Raw genomic sequence first — 19,875 nt, forward strand, 5'->3', positions numbered from 1 at the left:
CTTCTGCGCGCATAGGTTGGTCGTCTGTACCAACATTCGAGACTGATGACCCCTTGTCACTCAATTGGCTATCTTCGGCATCACTAGCAGAGTCATCAGTGCCAATGCTTTTGTCTGACGAAGGACTATAAATATCATCACTTCCGTCACTGAAATCAGTTCCCGATTCACTGATCTCATCGTCGTCTTCTTGAAGTAATGCACTTATTTCTTCGCTATTCAATTTGGTCATTTTTTCAGTCTACAACATCGCAAAAGGAAAAAAACTAACTGTATGGCAAATGGTGTACAACGTACTGCTGGTTCAAATATGTCCCACTATAAAACCCGGTTGGAACACATACGCCCCAAGATTTATTTTCTTCGAATATTTTTTACAAAATACTTATCAAAATATATATTTATACTTACCGCTATAAGTACAGAATTTTGTTATCAAAATATCACCACCACTTTGATATATGCGTATTCTTTTCTAAAAATTATGAGTAAATTTGATCCGATGGCAGTCTCTGCTCTCAACTAACTGAACAAAACAAAACACGAGCAAAGTTGTATGTAACGTGGATAACGGTAGATTGCAAATATGGTTCCTAGCTACTGACTGGGACATTTTGGTTGAGTTTACAATACAAATTGCGATTTTCAGGGTCAAATGAACATGCCGTGGGACACCAGTGTCCCTGCAGTAGCGAAAGGGTTAAGAGAGTAACTTATTTTTACGTTCTAATTACTGGAGTATCCCACAAATCGTGGGGAACGAGGATATTTAAAATCTGGCATCACCACTTAATAACAGCTGAGTTTGCAAAAAAAAAAGCGAATAGACGAAAAGTTAAACGAAAAAGAACACAGAATAGAAAAAATTCGATCCATTCTTGCTTAAAAATCATAAAAAATCTTGTATTCAAAATATTAGCATAGTGATGAGCGATGTAAAACTTTAAATTGTGTTTAAAATGTATGTCGATTAGAATACATATAGCAGTGAAAAATAAAACCTCGAGCAAGGAAAATTGTAGGAAGTACTCAAAGGTAAGCGGCGGAAATTAAAAACATTTAATACTGGAATTAATGGATTGCTGGGAATACAGGAGAATGAGATACCGGATGGCTTAGCTTAAATAGCAGAGGTCTTGGCTCCAATAGATCCGGAGCCATATTTTCCAATAGGCCCATTAGGAAAGACCTTTGAATAGCAACAGTAAGGGACAAGTTTTTCAGTTCAATTATCTATTTAATTACAAGATACTAGTACAGCTTGGTTGCTGATTTAAAAAGAGGTTAGCAAAGCGAAGAATGCATCAGCTGCAATTGTACATTTGCACTCCCCAAATTTGCAAATCAATACAAATTTTACAAAATAGAGTGAAACTCTTATTTTTATATCAAAAGGGTTCCTTTTTATACCTAATTATCTCTACCTTTTAATCCAAGAAAACCCGTACATTTTCGTGACGTGTACAGTTTTTGATCTTTATACAAAATTGATTTTGGACTTGTACGGTTGGCACGGTGCAGCATTCTTCCATACTGTATACATATGATATGGTGATTTTGGTAATAAACAAAAAAACACTGTGGCAGCACTGACACGTGAACGTATCGTTTATATCGTAATTCGGTATGATGACATACGTTAACGAGTGACAAGCGTACTCCTTCGATCGAAATGTCATTCCTACACCAACTGTCAACCGAACGCGAGCGACTTTAGGCAAAAATGTAAGTAAATTGTTAAAAAAAATTTATAAGTAAAGTTTATAACTACTTTTATTACTGTAGGTCTAGTTTTAGTAAACTAAACCCTACTCAGAAGGATGTAATGGCTGAGTTTATGACCGAGCACCCGAATTTGGCCCAGAACAATTTTTCCAACTCGGTACAAGGCAGAGCTACATCGGCTAGACTCTGGGAGGAGCTTTCTAGGCGTTTAAATGACGTAGGCCCACCAATTAAAGATTCCAGGACGTGGAGAAAGGTATTTACATATATGAATTTCATAATAAATTTTAACAGAAAAAGGTTTTTATATTTGTGATTGATTACTTACAGGTTTTCGCCGATCAAAAATATCATGCAAAGAAAAAGCTCTTCTTGAATAAGGCATCCAAGCACCGAGGCTCTTATGGCGAGAAGGTTATTACTGCCTCTGAGGAGATGATAATTGAGGCCGCCGGACTGAAAGCTTGTGTTGAAGACGACCAATGTTTGGAAGAGTTAGGAAATTCACCAGCTGCAGCATCCGAGCACAGCAGTGGTAATAGTGATAGTTGTCCCAGCGACGGAGAGGCCAGCTCCTCCCATAGCGTCTTGTCGGATCCACTAAAATCGGAGTTCCCTCCCCTCCGCGTCAAAGCCCCACGCAGAAACACACAAAGACAAAAAAGTGGTAGTGATGAAAAGTTGGCCCTCCTCCAACAAAATTTAAAATCTGTTGCAGACTTCCAAACAAATTTGGTTGCAAAAATAGATAGGCTGGTGGAGACGCAGGAGAAGATGCTATCGGTACAAGAAAGATTACTGGCGATAAAAGAGGAAAAGCACCGCATTCAACAAACCTCGCGAGAAACTGACGTAGAAATAAAACGACTAGAATTAGAAACATTAGCCATGGTAATTAATAATCTCAAACTCTAAATAAAGTTTTTATTCAAATCCGGATATCTGTATTTCATATTTGTCGCAAACCTCTCTTGGCATATGGACGAATACTCTGGCGCAAGCCGTATATATATAACCCGCGGGCACAACTTGTTTTCCATTCCGAGGAGAACATGGAATAGCAAGTTCGACACAGTTCTCTGGTACATACCAACAAGGTAGTCACTTTCAATAGTATGTTGACACTAGACGTTTGCCAGAAGAGAGTCACAGCCAATTGTAGCTCTGGAGGCTAAGTTTTTGCATGCGACTGCTATAAATTAAACTTTGTGGTACAAATTCGATGGTATCTTTGGTTAATCGGACGAATCTTATATACAAATACTTATGCATATAAATAATTAATGCGTGTGTGTGTATGTGTTGTCCAAAGTACTCAACCGATCTTTATGTGGCAGAGCGGGGAAAAATAAGCTGTACAAAATTTTGAAAAATGGGCGGTGCCACGCCCCAGTGAAACAAAATTTTATTCGTCATATGTATCTCGGCAACTATTTAACGCAGATGTACAAAATTTGGCATACATATATGTACATATGTGGATCCTACTTATGAGAATGTATTTTTATGGAGAAAAGGCGGATCCATACCCTATTCGAAAGGAAACCGCTGTTCATAATTCATCCCACTTTATTTGACGCAGATCTTATATATTTGGAATATATTTTCTTAAGACATTCTTAAGGCAGCGGCACTCACAAAAAAGTCAAATTCGTTATGTGTCCGCATATACTTATGTATGTACATATAGATACGTCCTGTATAACAGGTATAAAATGTTGTGCGGAAAGAAAACGACGAGCCTTACTGAAAATTTTCAGCCTTCTTAGCTACCATAGTAGCATTTGGTGAACACACGTGTCATATCTTAACAAAACAGGTAGAAGAAATATTGTACCAGTGCTAGATCAATGATGTACATATGGATATGGGTACCCAGCAGGTACCCAGCATGTTGCTCTGAATGAGAAAGATACGTGTGTGGTGTACGTACTTTCTCTTGCTGAATGCTTTCGTTCTGTGTCATCTTGTGAAAAACACTACCTAATGCCTAGACTTCAAATTATTATACCCGAGCACTATTGTGCACAAGGGTATTATAACTGGCGGTAAACAAGAAAAGGATGAAGGATCTCCTGTCATCAAACCAAACAGCATTCACGCCTTGGCACCCACGTCACTGTTGACAGTTATAACTTCGAGAGTGTAGAGAATTTCGTTTACTTGGGAACCAGCATTAACACCGATAATAATATCAGCATGGAAATCCAACGCAGGATCACTCTTGCCAACAAGTGCTACTTTGGGCTGAGTAGGCAATTGAGGAGTAAAGTCCGCTCTCGACGTACCAAAATCACACTCTATAAGTCACTTATTATGCCCGTGGTAGTGTATGGCGTCTAAGTATGGACAGTGACAACTTCCGCTTGCTTGTTTTTTATTCATAAGGCCCATTGTTCCTACAAATTGTAGTGCGACAAAATTTTTAACCAGCAAAGTAAAACGAAACACTTAAAATAAAAACGAAAATTTCGTTTCAATAAATTAAGCACGATATAGTTTTAAAACGAAGGCGTTTTGTATTACAATTTTCAAAGCTACTTAACTGAAAAACTTTATTTGTCGGAAAATTTTGTGCAGATGGCTCAGTATCGTGACTATAGCCAATAAAAGGGACGTTCCTGATATGATGCACTTTTTTATTAGAGAAAGCTTTGGTAAGAGTTGCTTACAAAAACAAATTCCAATATGTTATTTAATACCAATTTTTAATTTCTTTATAGTATATTACAGAATCTAACTAGCGTAAATCTCAAAAGCAGTTGTAGTGTTTGGTCGAGCTTCTTCTCCGATGGAGGGACCTACAAGTTTTTTTCATGGCTGAAATACACTCGGAGGTTGGTCATTGCCTGCCGAGGGGCGACCGCTGTTTTGCGATGTTACTTTGACCAGGGCTTGAACCCAGGCCCTGCGGAGTGGAAGCGCGCACTGTTTACATTACAGCGGCCGCCAGAATATATGTAAATATATTTTCATGATTAATTTTTGTTACTAATTTAAATGTAAGTATGTCCATCGATATCAATAAATGTTTGACAGTGTATGTATACATATTTTTAAATATCAATTGACTTGTGTTTTAATCAAAATTATGAAAGTTTTGAAAACGCATATTTTAAAACAATTCCGGCCGAAATGTGCCCATTGTGCAGTTTTTCGTTCGTGTTTTCATACCAAGGCTAACGATGTGTATACACGAAGTTATGCTTTCGCTTCTCACCCCTGCAGCAATAAGGCAGGCAAGTTTCCATAAAGGAGTAGTACTTCACTGGTTAAAATTAGACTGGTCAGAATTGGACATTTGCTTGCATCGAAAATGTCAGCCTTCGACCAGTCCCCAAGGAAGCGGTCTAAAGATAGACGAAAAGTACAGTTTGGCAGTGACAGGATGGTGTTGTCTTGCAATTCAATAAAAAAATTTAAAGAACACCACCCTGTAAATACCTCAATCGCTTCGTCTGGCCTTGATTCAAAGTGAACATTTGGCTGTAGCTCAGTGCGCAGAGATGCTTACCACTATTTGTTAGCTTTCAGGAGAGTCCGGGTTCAAATGCCGTAGAAGCAACATGGTTGTAAAATGATAAAATATTTTTTTTTGTGTTTCCAAAATATGAAAAAGTATCTGTGAACTGCAGAAAGTAATCGTGTTCCAACGAAAAAAAATCTCCAAAATTGGACTTTTTCAGGACTATCCTACAGTCACTGTTGAGTGGACCGGTCCTTTTCCAATGACCCGCCAATGCTAAAAATGACAGTTGAAACCATTGGCAGGGGAGTTATGAGGGACTAGTGCTGGTAACAATAGGGACTATGTGAGGGCTAACCTAGGGTGAGTCTGAATTGCTGCGGGGACGCGCTTGACACACACTTATGCAGATGGTTTAATATATACTAATATTAGTTTGGCCGGCACTGTTTTAAAACATTAAATCAACATTTTAGAATCTCATCTGAATATACATACTACATATGTACGTATTTTTAATTATCGAACAATCGTTTTAAGAAGCTCTTTGAAAATGTTCAAACAAACAAACAAACAAGATCGACTTCCGTTACCGTTACCGTTAATTTCTTCATGATTTAATGATCGAATTTAAACCAAATTAGCATGGGACCACCTCTGAGGTACCACCTTTCCTTTATAAGAATTATAAAAATCGGTAGCACTTTGTTTCACTAAAATTAAACGGGAAAAAATATTGCATACTCGAAAATTTTCTAGAAATTCTGAATATAAATTTTAAAATTTTGATGAAAATTGATTTAACTTTTGTGAACTTTATATAAAGTATGAAACTTTGATTTATATGGTTTATGTTATAGAATGAACTATATTTTCATAAATAATTAATGAAACACATTTTTAATGAAAATAATTGTGAATATTACAGCCAGGTTCACCAAATTATTTAAGTGAAAATTACTTTAATTTTCGAATTTTTAGTTTCACCAATCAATTTTAATTTTGATTTAAGTGACCTATGCTCTGCACTTAAATAAAAATTAAATCAGAATAACCACACTCAGAGGTGATAGACGTTTAATCACCTGATCATTGTGTATCTGCTGCTTACTTGTATACCAGCCCTGCTTTTACAGCACAGCGTGCCAAAGCTTTCTAAAGCTCTCAGTACAAATGAATGCTTTCGCTGGCCTAGTCTGTTTTACAACCACTTTTTATTCACTTAAATAAATAGTTTATTGAAACTGAAAATTATTTAAATGAGAATTAAATACAAAATTAAATTAAAGTTGATTTCCACTTCCACTATGCAAGGATGAGAGGAATAAGCCACTTAACAGTAGTAAGGATTTTTTTTTTTTAATTTTGAATTGTGTCGTTATGGCAGAAGACCATTGATATGTCTATAAATATATAAAATGTACTAAATACATAAAATGTTTTTTATTGAAAACCGTAAAAATGTTACCTACTGAATCGGGGATGCTCTTATCTTTTGGTGGTATTATCGACTTCCGCTTTCGACCGCAAGTGAGTTATACTGACCGGATAAGATATGCATATTTTTAGTACATATCCGGATTCTAAGGATAAAAATACGTAACTTTTGTATGAAAATTTTTTCTCAGAAGCGCCGTTTTCAATCCCTAAATGACCTTCGAGCTTCAACTCGTCCTGAACTTCATAAATGGACGAAAATGTTTTTTATTGGAAAACGAAAAAAAACACGAATTACCAAATCGAGGACGCCCTATCTTTTTATCGTATTACCGACATCCGGTTTAGACCAGAAATGGCTTATACTGACCGGAAGTTAATTTTTTAATGGGCTTACATATTTTTAGCACATTCGGATTTTGCGCTTAAAAATACACACCTTTTGTCTGAAGCTTTTTTCCGGTTTGGATCGGAAGTGGGCCAAACTGACCGGAAGTCCAATTTTTTACAGATTCGGATTCTGTGGATAAAAATACACAACTTTTGTTTGAATTTTTTTGTCTGAAGTGCCTTGTTTAAAGTTCGAAGGTCATTTAGAGATTGAAAAAGGCACTTCCGAGAAAAAAGATCAAAACAAAAGTTGCGTATTTTTGTCCACAGAATCCGAATCGGTAGTAAAAAAATACAAGTGTAATTTAACAAAATGGACTTCGGTCAATTTGACCCACTTCCGGTCCAAACCGGAAAAAAGTTTCGGCCAAAGGGTATGTAGTTTTATGCGCAGAATCCGAATAAGTGTTAAAAATATGTAATTCTGTTAAAAAAATGGGTTTCCGGTCAGTAGATNATGCGCAGAATCCGAATAAGTGTTAAAAATATGTAATTCTGTTAAAAAAAAATGGATTTCCGGTCAGTAGAAACCATTTCCGGTCGAAACTAGAAATCGGTAATACGACCAAAAGATGAGCGTCCTCGACTTCATGTTCTTTCGTTTTCCAATAAAAACATTTTCGTTCATTTTAGAGGGCCAAGACGAGTTAAAGCTCAAAGGTCATTTAGGGGTAGTAAACGGTGCTTCTGAGAGAAAAGCTTCAAACAAAATTTAAGTATTTTTATCTTTAGAATCCGTATCAGTACTAAAAATATGCATGTCTAATTAAAAAAAGCGGACTTCCGGTCAGTTTAACCCACTTCCGGTCGAAATAGGAAGCCGGTAATACCACCATAAGATAGAGCATCCCCGATTTAGTAGGTAAAATTTTTGCGGTTTTCAGTAAAAAAAAAATGTCCCTCCATTTTATAGAGGGTGGACGGGTGGTCTAGGACACACACCCTGTATAGCCAAAAATTTCGATTTAACACAATAAATTACAGCTCTGCCTAATTTAAACCTTCATTCGAGGTCAAAGCTCATGATATTCTCTCGGCTATACATGGAGAAACGTTATTGTTTCTACTTATGTTTTAGTTTATTAGCGCAGCACAACATTTCTCACAGGGCATCCAATGTCAAACAAACTACAAGTGCGTAAAGGTATAGCAGAATTATATAAAACATTATCATCACACAGCAAATAAATGTGTACATACATATGTATGTATGCATAGCGAACATAGTCCCTGAAATGCAAAAGGTCGAAGCTAGCAAAAAATCCAAAATTCACTTTTTGATTGCTTATGATGCATTTTCTTAAATTCCCCAGATCGTTTCATGCAAAAAAAAAAATAATAAAAATTTATTAGTTACGACTTTTTCCATTTCAGTGGCGATGTTAGTTACGGCTTTTTGCATTTCAGGTTACGATATGCATCTATGCACACACGTACATATGTATCTACATATCGTTCATTTACTTCAATAGTGTCATAATCTCTTCTGTGTTGTGTAAAAATTTCAGNTTACGGCTTTTTGCATTTCAGGTTACGATATGCATCTATGCACACACGTATGTATCTACATATCGTTCATTTACTTCAATAGTGTCATAATCTCTTCTGTGTTGTGTAAAAATTTCATAGTTGTATCGATTACCAGTATCTCACTAGAACAAAATATGTGTTAATTTTTACTATGGGAGGATATGTAAATTCAAAACTTTAAAGCCGTTTTTCTCGAGTTTTGCTTATTTGTATTATGACACTATTGAAGTAAATGAGCGATATTTATGTACCTATGTAAATCTGTATATAGGCTGGCTCGGCAAGGTGCACAGTACCTTGCTGCTCTCAGCAACTGTAGCTTCCTTTAAAAATTTAACTTTGTTTCTTTGTTACATCCCTTCTGACTGAGCTGCAATGCGTCATCATCCAAGCATCCGTACGTAATATTGCATTGTTTTTATTTTATTTTAATTTTTTAGCTTCATGATTCAAATTGGCTGTAATCCAATTGCAACGTCACCTCAGCGCCCTTTGCTGTTGACGATAACAACATTTACAAAGCACAAGCAGCTGAGTCTTTCGTTTGCGAATCTCTAAGCAAATCAGAGCGTTGAGTAATATTTAATTTTATAATTAAGTAACAATTTCACAAATTTGCATGGGAGTACTGTGTTTGGTTAGAGTGACGTTTTTAGTTAGCTCTTTGCAGTGGCCGAGAAAAGTTCGAATATTTTTATAACAAAAGCCGGTTGAGGAGATTTTTTGTTGGCAAAATGAATATCAACTTGGATTTAAATAAAGTAATTATTTGCAATTGACTATGTATTTTTATTACCACTTTATTTTTTATAACTAAACTATACATATGTATTTATTTTTCACTTTTAGCTGGTTATCATGTCAACGGAAGCGGAATTTCTCGGCGCCTACGAGCGCATGAAATCCTCCAACAAACGTATACTCGCCTGCATTGATGAGGCCATTGGCCATGAAGAACATGATCGGCTAGCTGAAGCCATTGACGGTTATGAACATTGCTTACAACAAATCGACGAAACCTTCGCCATCTCGGTGGGACTACCAGACAATATCGATGCCGTGGCGGCTGAGTGGAAAGATGCTTGTGCCATTGTGCAAAAATTAAAGAGCGCCAAAGTAGAAGTGCGCTATCGTTTGAAGGTGTTACGCGCACAAAATGCACCTGTCGATAGTGCTGCCATAGAGGCAAAGGAAGAAGATGGGGCAGCTGGCGGTGGTGCAGCTCGCGAAGATGATGCAGATGCTGGACCTTCGCCGAAGAAGAAATCGCTTTTATTGGAAAACCCCGTCACGCACGAAGGTACAAGCGCAACTAATGGCACCACAATAAGTGCAACAGCTCATTTCCGTAAGATATTGTCGGATTTGCGACACGTTATCGCCGATACCACTGGTGTGGGCATACTCTTTGATACACTCTTTCAATCGCAGGCAAAGTTATACAAGATTCAGCCTGATGGTGTAGTTGTCACTATGGTTGGTATTAATTTTTTGTTTGCATTTTTTTTTTTTTGTTTTAGAATTTGCTCATACATATGTACATACACCCATATTTATGTACAAGAGATGAGTGCGAAGTTCAACATGAACACAAGCACTTGAATTATGAAAATCGCAAAGAAAATCTCGAAACATCAAAGCACAAACGTTAAATCACAATGTAAATAATTTAGATTTCAAATATTACCATTTCTTTTATTAATTTGCAAAATGGATTATGAAGATTTTCGTGTTGTAATTTTCTTTTTCAAGCTCTTGGTTGCTTTTTCATCGACTTAATTTTAATTTACGCTCATTCATATTTATGATTTCCTCGACAGGGTGAAACTTCAATGTCTCTAGTTATGTGTACTACACCCAGCGATGAACAATGGAAACACTTGAATGGCATCTCCTTTGTACAATGTACAATTCCAACGGGACCATCCGCACACAACAACACCGAACAAATTCAAGTGCCATCAAAGGAGTCACCGCAAATGATTTGGCTTTACGCCCTTCTACCGGCGATCACTATTTGTTATCGCACATCTTATGGGGCCTTCATTTTGCCCGATCTTGAAATCGATGAGGCGGGGCATGCTTTCGGGCTGATGCTTATCGAACGTGACTCAGCCGTTGACGGCGCTGAGCAGGCGGCTGCACAGCCAGAAGAACCAGAAGAACTCAGCGATTTACAGCAATTCTTCTTGGATCTACTTGAGGCGGTGCTCTCTGGCCGCGTTGAACTTTTGCAACAACCAATTGTGGTCCCGCGACCACCACGCGATGCCAGCGAACAGGTTTCGCGCCACATCGTCACGGCAGCCGATTTCATAGCGCGTAATCTGGTGCGTGGCGCCGAGAAGACGGGTGAGTTAATGGTGAAAACCACGCCGTACATCATTTCCAAAATGAAGCCAGCGCCACCGGATGCGCGGCCAGTCTCGTCGACCGTGCAAACCTCTGTGACGGTGGCGCGTGATGTGACGCATGCGGCAGTAGGCGTCACCGGTTGGATAGCCGGCAAAGTGGGCTCCGCCTCGATGGCTATCGGCCGCTACTTGGCGCCGCATGTGCAGAGTGCTGGTTCGACATTGCTACAGAAGGGTTTCGGTTATGACCCCAACGAGGCGCATAGTAAAATGGAGGGTGCCATGACCATTGCTGCCGGTGCGGTGGAGGGCTTTAGCACGGTTTATGATGGGCTCGAGACATCGGCAAAAATATTGGGAACAAATTTGAGCGAAAATTCGGTGAAGATAATTGAGCATAAGTAAGTGTCGTAAAGAGCTAAATAATTTAAACTGAATTTTGTTTCTTAATTCTATGGAAATTTATGTTATTTTTTGTCAGATATGGTTCTTCAGCGGGCGGAGTTGCAGCTGGCACCTTTGACACGCTCGGCAACGCATTCAATGTCAGTCAAAATGTTAACTACATTACACCGAAAGGTTTGGCGAAGAAAATGGCCAAGAATACAGGCAAAGCAGTCATCGATGATTATAAAACTAAAATACGCCACGCAGAAACGAATTTCGTGCCAGCCGGCGCGCTCTATCCGGATTTGCGCACGCTAAAGGAGAAGTGAAGGCGAAAAGTGGAGATTCATTAATATATTTGTGAAGTTTTCCAAAGCTCTCGCCAATATCAAAGAATTTTGTTAAACCGAACTCGATGTTCGTACAACTTGTTGATATTAGCTATGCATTTTTTTTTTGCTTTTCGCCGATTTTCCCTATTTACTCACTTTAATATACATATGCACATAATTGTTATTTCTATATACATATATCCTTCCATCGCTTATCATTCGAATATTGCCGAATTTCATTATAAGTTAAACATTTATGCTACTTCAAGGGTTAAAGTTATTGAAACACTTTCCATATTATCTCATACGTAGGTATAAGTATTCAATTTTAGGTCATTATTGCATTATACATTCCCCAAATAATACTATATTTTGCTATTGCTCAATTTATAGCGGGATTAATGTTGCTAAATTTACTTTAAACATGTACACATACATACCTTAATATAGAAAGGCCCTATCTCACATCGTCGCTAAAATACAAAAAGCCGTAACTATATAGAAATTCAAAATTCACTTTTTGATTGATTATGATACATATCATCGAATTATAAGTGCCCATATCGTTTTATGCAATAATAAAAAATGTTAGTTAGTTATGGTTTTTTGCATTTTTACGACTATATGAGTTAGGGCCTTTCTATATTAAGGCAACGATATGTTATTGCTTTAAGACATTGCCAAACAAATCGTTTGTATTCTTTCACAATCATCCAATTGATTGTTGATCATAGTATATTAATTAAATGGAAATAAAAAGTACATATATGCACGGGAAAAAATGGTTTTCTATTGACACATACGAAATTAAGGGCATTTTTCTTGTTGTTACCTCTAAAACCTTTTATCGGTTTGGGCCGAGGTCAAAACAATTTGCGTCTCTCTCCCTCTCTCTGGCGAAGTTTCGCTTATTCTTCAAACCAAGTGCGGACAGTGTCCTTTGCATTTCATTCATCAATTGTGTTCGTTGGTGTCCCTACTTTGTTGTCCGATGATGGTAGTAATGACTTGGCCAGGGCATCATAATCTTTCTAATTTTATTCGTAGCCTTCGCGAGCAAGGCCATAGGTTTTGTATAAAATAATTATCTCGAAAGCCCCGAAGCCTTCTTATCTTTATTCGGCATCGTTCGTATTGCTGTCGGATTCAAAGTATCCCCTGGTCCCTAAAGTCTATAAATTTTTAAAGGTATAATATACGTGCCAACTAAGTGGGTTCCAATTTTTGGGAATCTTTTGAATATCTGAAAATATTGTTTCCTATTCACCTCTACAGCCCTTTACTAAATAGAAAGCTGGAGCCCCTCCACTATGAAAAGTTAGTTTCAAGTGAACCATTTTCCAAGCACTCAGATCTAAACAGGGTTAGATCGCTGGCACAACAGTCCTTGGTCGGCGAAACTCCTAATCATTCTGGTGCGTACAATCGACTATTCGGAATGCGCCAGGAGACTTACGTCCCGAGAGGCTTAATATCCCAAGAGGAAAATGACAATAACCCAATTCAACTAGAATGGACGCCAAGGTAAGATCTTATAGATAATTGACCTTAAAAATAGATGCGATGCGAGAAACCACGCTAAAAAATGGCTAAGCTCTTCTAAGTTGCGGACGTTTCAACGTTTCAATGATTTAAGCTTAGCATTTATTATACACACCACATTTCAAAATCGTCTTATCGATGAAGAAATCTACCGCGGAGTATTTAACGTAAGTATGCTTGTCCTATAATCACATCACCCCACCTTTATGAATTTTAATAAAACTAATTGGTCCGACTTCACGGAATTCATCGGGAGCGCCTTTGCTTCCGAACTAATTCCTACAAACGTTCGAGTTGGTCAACGTTTTACTAACTTTATACCGCTGATGCCGTGGATCGCCGCAGAGGTCTCAATTTGGAGATTCGACAACTACCTACTTTTATCAACATAAGGGGACAAAAGACATGAGCATTTGTAGGGGGCAAGCAAGTTTTGATCTGCTATAAGACATTTACCCAACTCGGCGAACTATAATGGCCAGGAGTCAATCACATTCGGAGACTATTTTAGGCCGAGCCTAGAGAATTGTTTGCTATATTAGCCAGAAATTCACATTGCACCCTTCAGCAGATAAGGCCAATCGTCGTGTCACCAGACAGCTGCGGAAAATAATAGGGCTCTAAGTTAAGTTTGTGGCACTACCATCAGTACATCAGCATGGCTTCCGTAAAGTGCATAGTTACTACCACCACCGCATAGCATAGGAAATTGTCTTTCTAGTACCTGACCTGTCGAAAGCTTTCGAACCGGTCAGTAGGTCAAAGCTACTTAAAGAAATTGGAAAATCTTCCTTCCGCCCGGGACGGAAGTGCGTGGTCGACACTCATCGGGGTCGTTTCGAGATCAAGCCTCCAAACCAAGATAGCAGGGGGTCTCGCAGGGCTGATGAAAATTTGCAAGACTGTTCCAACTTCCTAATTGATAAAACGATAAAACGTTGGTAGAAATTCACAACGAACGCAATGCTTTTGTTTCAAGTGAATAGACATCCCTCACCTTCTTTACGAAAATGATCCTAACAATTTCCCTTTACGAAATAAAGCGTAATCCGTTTTACTACCAGGACAAAGGAGGTAAAGCTGAAGTTTGACACACCAGTCGATGAAACTACAATACCGACCATAAATTACGCGAATTTCAATCGTCACTAAAATACAGACGCGCTTCAAAGCTCGTAAATCTCTCGCTTAAAAGTTGTTGGCAACATACAAAGCCATTGGGAGGCCGGCTTTAAACTATCCCGCGTCTGTGTGATCGCCGGGAACTAGTACGCTGCAGCGGACAGAGCTTCAGACCTGGCCGNGGCCGAGCCTAGAGAATTGTTTGCTATATTAGCCAGAAATTCACATTGCAACCTTCAGCAGATAAGGCCAATCGTCGTGTCACCAGACAGCTGCGGAAAATAATAGGGCTCTAAGTTAAGTTTGTGGCACTACCATCAGTACATCAGCATGGCTTCCGTAAAGTGCATAGTTACTACCACCACCGCATAGCATAGGAAATTGTCTTTCTAGTACCTGACCTGTCGAAAGCTTTCGAACCGGTCAGTAGGTCAAAGCTACTTAAAGAAATTGGAAAATCTTCCTTCCGCCCGGGACGGAAGTGCGTGGTCGACACTCATCGGGGTCGTTTCGAGATCAAGCCTCCAAACCAAGATAGCAGGGGGTCTCGCAGGGCTGATGAAAATTTGCAAGACTGTTCCAACTTCCTAATTGATAAAAACGATAAAACGTTGGTAGAAATTCACAAGTGAATAGACACCTTCTTTACGAAAATGATCCTAACAATTTCCCTTTACGAAATAAAGCGTAATCCGTTTTACTACCAGGACAAAGGAGGTAAAGCTGAAGTTTGACACACCAGTCGATGAAACTACAATACCGACCATAAATTACGCGAATTTCAATCGTCACTAAAATACAGACGCGCTTCAAAGCTCGTAAATCTCTCGCTTAAAAGTTGTTGGCAACATACAAAGCCATTGGGAGGCCGGCTTTAAACTATCCCGCGTCTGTGTGATCGCCGGGAACTAGTACGATACAGCGGACAGAGCTTCAGACCTGGCCACTCCCAGAGATGCTGGGAGGAAATCTCGAGCTTTTTTAAGCGGAAATTTCGTGGTCTGTTTTGAGCCACGCAATACTGATAAAAATTTGCAATTGCTAAACTAATAATAGTAATAATAGATTGGCGCTAACACATATACTACTATTTAGCCGAACTTCTGCTCCGATTTGTGGCGTGCGCCTTGGTGTTGTCACACAAACGGAGGGACCTATAGTTTTACGCCGAACGTTGATTATATTTTTTTGAGAAGCTGTTTTTCATGGCAGCATACATTCGGAGTTTTTTTTTATGTTGTTCGGAAACTGGGCTCGAACCCAAGCCCTGAGGAATGGCAGCGCGCACTGCTAACCACAGTGGCCGCCAAACTGTTCCAAAATTCACTCCTAACATGCAACACGGAAATTGTATGAAAATTTCGCAGTGTCTTCTAAAAATTTTGGTTGGAGCATCGGNTTTTTTTGAGAAGCTGTTTTTCATGGCAGCATACATTCGGAGTTTTTTTTATGTTGTTCGGAAACTGGGCTCGAACCCAAACCCTGAGGAATGGCAGCGCGCACTGCTAACCACAGTGGCCGCCAAAATGTTCCAACATTTTGTTTCCAAGTATTCACTCCTAACATGCAACACGGAAATTGTATGAAAATTTCGCAGTGTCTTCTAAAAATTTTGGTTGGAGCATCGAGCAAAGAGAAGTACAAAGCTTCGCGTGAATTAAAGCACAGCATCAGGACATTTTCGTTGCTTTTGCTAATGAATAATGCCTGGGCAAAAATACGCGGTCAAAGGCCGTAACGCGGAAAAGTGTTCTGCAAAAAAAATACTGTAGTCAGCGTAGCCGAAGTTTTACTCATGGGGGCTATTTTTTCTAAGCTGCCGGCGCCAGCAAAGATTTATCTTTTATGTATGCTCATATTCGTAGTAGTATAGAAGTTCCCACTCAGTCGAGTCTAAGTAACCGGAACTACCCATATTTGTGTCTGGCCAAATACCGCCACACCAGCAACATTGCCTAAAAACTCTTTGCTGCTATTACACCGCAGAGTACATATAAGAGTAATGCCGAATTTCCAAAGGCATTGAAATGACAAACAATTTACAACCATACAAAAAATGGCATACGGAGACAGATGTAATGACTATTTCACTTAAGATCAGCGTTATTTTTAACCGACTTCAAAAAAGGTGGATTTTTACATATCGCTCGCTTAGAGTGAAAAGTTGCTAAGTCCACTTTTTATGAAAACTCATATTTTGATACAAGAGGCTAGAGAAATTAAGAATGCGTCGTTTCGAAAAGGGTAAAGGTCCATGTTTTATGCTTTCTCGGTTATAAATATTCAATGAAAGGAAAATTTGCTAATTCCAAAAAAGCTCCGAAAATGCGATACGGCCAAAATAGGTCGAAATCTTTAATATAGATCGAATCCCTCTGATTCGTATGGAGTTTTGCTTTGCTTTAAACAGGCAAAATGTTGTATTCAAAGTTTTGCGAAATACTTGAAGAAAATGACTGTAAAAAGTTTTTTCCTCTCCTGTACAATTTTTAGATTGGGACTTAGCAACTTTTCATTCTAAGCTAGCGATATGTTACCGTATAACTTTGGACCACGTCAAGCGATTTCGATCATGAAATTAACGGTACTCCTAATTTTTTATATAACAATTGAAGTCGGTCTGTTGTTTGCTTAAAAATTACTGGTTGTACATATACCAAATTTGTCATAAAAAAATTTCCAATTCAATTCCCAATGGAAATTCGGCATAATTAAAATGGATTCTTTCATATTTTCTACATTTATTTTTATTACAAATGGAAGAACTTATATGTATGTATTTATACATTCATGCATGTACCATAATTTTTTTATATGCATGTAAGCATTTGTGTTAATACACATAAACTGAGATANAATTAAAATGGATTCTTTCATATTTTCTACATTTATTTTTATTACAAATGGAAGAACTTATATGTATGTATTTATGCATTCATGCATGTACCATAATTTTTTTATATGCATGTAAGCATGTGTGTAAATACACATAAACTGAGATATATGTATGTATGTATGCTGGTATTAACATGCTGAATTAAATATTTAATTTTTTAACTAACATTTATATTCTTATGCAGTTTTAAGTAATACAATATATGTATGTACTATATGTATAACATTTTAATGTTGTATGTTAATGAGCATGCAAATATAATACATATGAATTTTTTAACTAAACTACATACTTTAGAAATTATATACAATAATTGATAATTGATTTGTTGCTTGCAATTTGCCTGGAGGAACTTTTCTTTACAAATTGCTGAGTTATTTGAGGTGATTCGAATTTGCAGATTACTTATGACTGAGACTTTTGTGTATATATATATATGTGTGTGTGTGTGTTTTGCATTCACCTATGTATGTACATACACACACTGTGGTAAGTTTAATTTAAATTTTATTTTTTGGTTTTCTACATACAATACACTATGGCACAGCGTTGCTACTAGTATTATTTAAATTTTTTTTGTTTGGGAATGCAAACTAAAGCTAATTGTAAGTGGTTTTTTGAGACTAAGTTGAGTGAATGCATGCGACTGAGACTAGCCTAAATGTGGGACAGTTATTTTTAAATTGTAAAAAACCATCCCTTAGGATTCTATAGGTATCTAGTGCTAAAGGCTGCTGCACAGTGCTAATAAGTATTATGGATTTATAATTATGGTATATTGCAATATACGAGTATGATCTATACAGTGACTCGCAGAAATATTTTGCATTGTTTTTTTCTTTTACGATTTTAAAAATGTTTTTCATGGTTAATTTTGTTATTAAAATATAGCACATTTTACAACAAAAACTATGTAAATTAGAATTTTAGACTTTACAGTAAATTAAGAAAAATATCGCAAATATGCATCAAAATTTTGAATCTGATTTTTAAACAAAAAAAATCTAGTAGCAGTTTTATAGCCCAAATTTCTGATTTCTAAACAATTTCGCATCTTTGATATATATTTTTTTTACTGGGAGTGTTGAGCATTTTCTTCCATATAAGGATTTTTTACCGAAATTTAGTGGGCTATAAAACTGTAAGCTCGAATTGTTGGTAAAAAATTTTGAAATTGTTATTAAAATTTGCTGAATTTTCGTTATTTTTCTGCAAAGTTTGAAATTTTAATCTTCATGGTTTTAGTTGTAGAATGTTTATCATTAAAAACATTTTGAATAACGTAAAAAAAATTAATGCAAAATATTTGTCTGAGGCACTGTATACATATGTACGTACACATATGTACATATGAATGTCTGTAGCTAATTCACATGTCATAACGAGTTGTATTATTAAAATGTCATACATTTTATAGGCGCATATCCATAGACAAAATAAAGTCGACTCTAAAATTAAATTTGCAACTTTTTCGCAGATATCCCATTGGAAATTATGTCAGAAAGCTGCAATTAATTGTATAGTCGACTTTATTTTGACCATGAATACGCGCCATAAAGTTTTAAATTATCTTTTACATTATTTATAACATTTAAACTATTTTTGAACGTCATAAAATGTATGACATTATAACTTATATGACTCCTTAAGACACATTGTGAATTATCTCCTAATTTTTCTCACATTATAAATATTTTTATATGTATGTAGTATTTTATCTGAGATAGACTGGCGTACTTCAAAGCTATCTAATATTAATACCAATTTAGTTTTATAATCATCTTACTTTAACTGCTGACATTTTCGAATTATTGGAGTTTTTGAATGTCCAATGACTATCACTGGAGAATTCTTTAACTGCTTGAACAGAAAATTAATTGAGATTATGTTAAATTACAAACTATTTTATAGTACTCGTATAATTGATGCATAACACAATAGGGCTTCTATTAATAAAGAATTGTATACACAATTCACTAGAGTTTAGCCATAATGATATATTACAGTTGCAAAATGTCGTAACTCTTATGAAATTATTTAAAAAAAATATGCTTAGCACATCTTTGTATATTTTTTATGGCGCTTTCTTCAGCGAGCTCAAAACCGCTTTTGAGGTGAGGTGAGGTGTTCACCTTAGAAGAATAATACACACATTATTTTACTTAAAATCGGTATAGAGCTCATTTAATAGGGAAATACAAAAAAAATTAAATTTGTAATAACACACAATGAACTGATTTCCAATAGCTGCACATACATCCCGCTTCACTTTGATAGGCACATTTTTTTTTTCTAGCACCGAGCTTATATGTACATACAGTGAACCACAAAAGTCTTCGTACAGAGAATTTTTCACAATGTATGGGACGTAACTATCTGGATGAGTAAGCATCGTTTCGACGACTGATCTTTTTTTTTTTAAGAAAAATGTTGAGATAAAGAATAATTGTGGCTTATTTATTGTTTTACAATATTATTATTCATTGTAATAGATTAGAGTTAATGTGGCGTCTTTGTGCGCCGTATTTGTCGTTAGCAACTCAACTGCAAAAAATTGGCTATTCACAGAATTACTGGATCAAAGATTTTATGGGCAAGCTATCTCGAAAAAACTTATAATCAGTCGTAAATTTGACCTATCATCGGATGATAAAAGCACGAAATTTAGCCAAAAAGGCTACATAGAAATTACAG

The 19,875-nt window shown here is 36.9% G+C and overlaps 2 protein-coding genes across 3 annotated transcripts; both read left to right on the forward strand.

Moving 5' to 3' along the window:
* Positions 1-799: 799 nt before the first annotated feature.
* On the forward strand, positions 800-12,403 carry spartin. 2 transcript variants are annotated; one of them, XM_017620643.1, is made up of 4 exons: positions 800-1,035; positions 9,398-10,024; positions 10,369-11,303; positions 11,384-12,403. In XM_017620643.1, exons 1-4 carry the CDS (start codon positions 964-966, stop codon positions 11,616-11,618), a joined length of 1,869 nt encoding a protein of 622 aa, XP_017476132.1. In that variant the 5' UTR covers positions 800-963; the 3' UTR covers positions 11,619-12,403. The 2 variants fall into 2 exon arrangements, with proteins under 2 accessions (XP_017476132.1, XP_017476133.1); XM_017620644.1 differs by lacking the exon at positions 800-1,035 and adding an exon at positions 9,023-9,309.
* On the forward strand, positions 1,545-3,215 carry LOC108366303 (uncharacterized). Its single transcript, XM_017620645.1, has 3 exons — positions 1,545-1,725; positions 1,786-1,981; positions 2,056-3,215. Coding segments are annotated over exons 1-3 (783 nt in total). The 5' UTR covers positions 1,545-1,723; the 3' UTR covers positions 2,641-3,215.
* Positions 12,404-19,875: the final 7,472 nt, after the last annotated feature.

Source organism: Rhagoletis zephyria, unplaced genomic scaffold (assembly GCF_001687245.7).
Source record: "Rhagoletis zephyria isolate East Lansing unplaced genomic scaffold, Rhagoletis_zephyria_1.1 Rzeph_scaffold_02219, whole genome shotgun sequence".
Lineage (NCBI taxonomy): Eukaryota > Metazoa > Arthropoda > Insecta > Diptera > Tephritidae > Rhagoletis > Rhagoletis zephyria.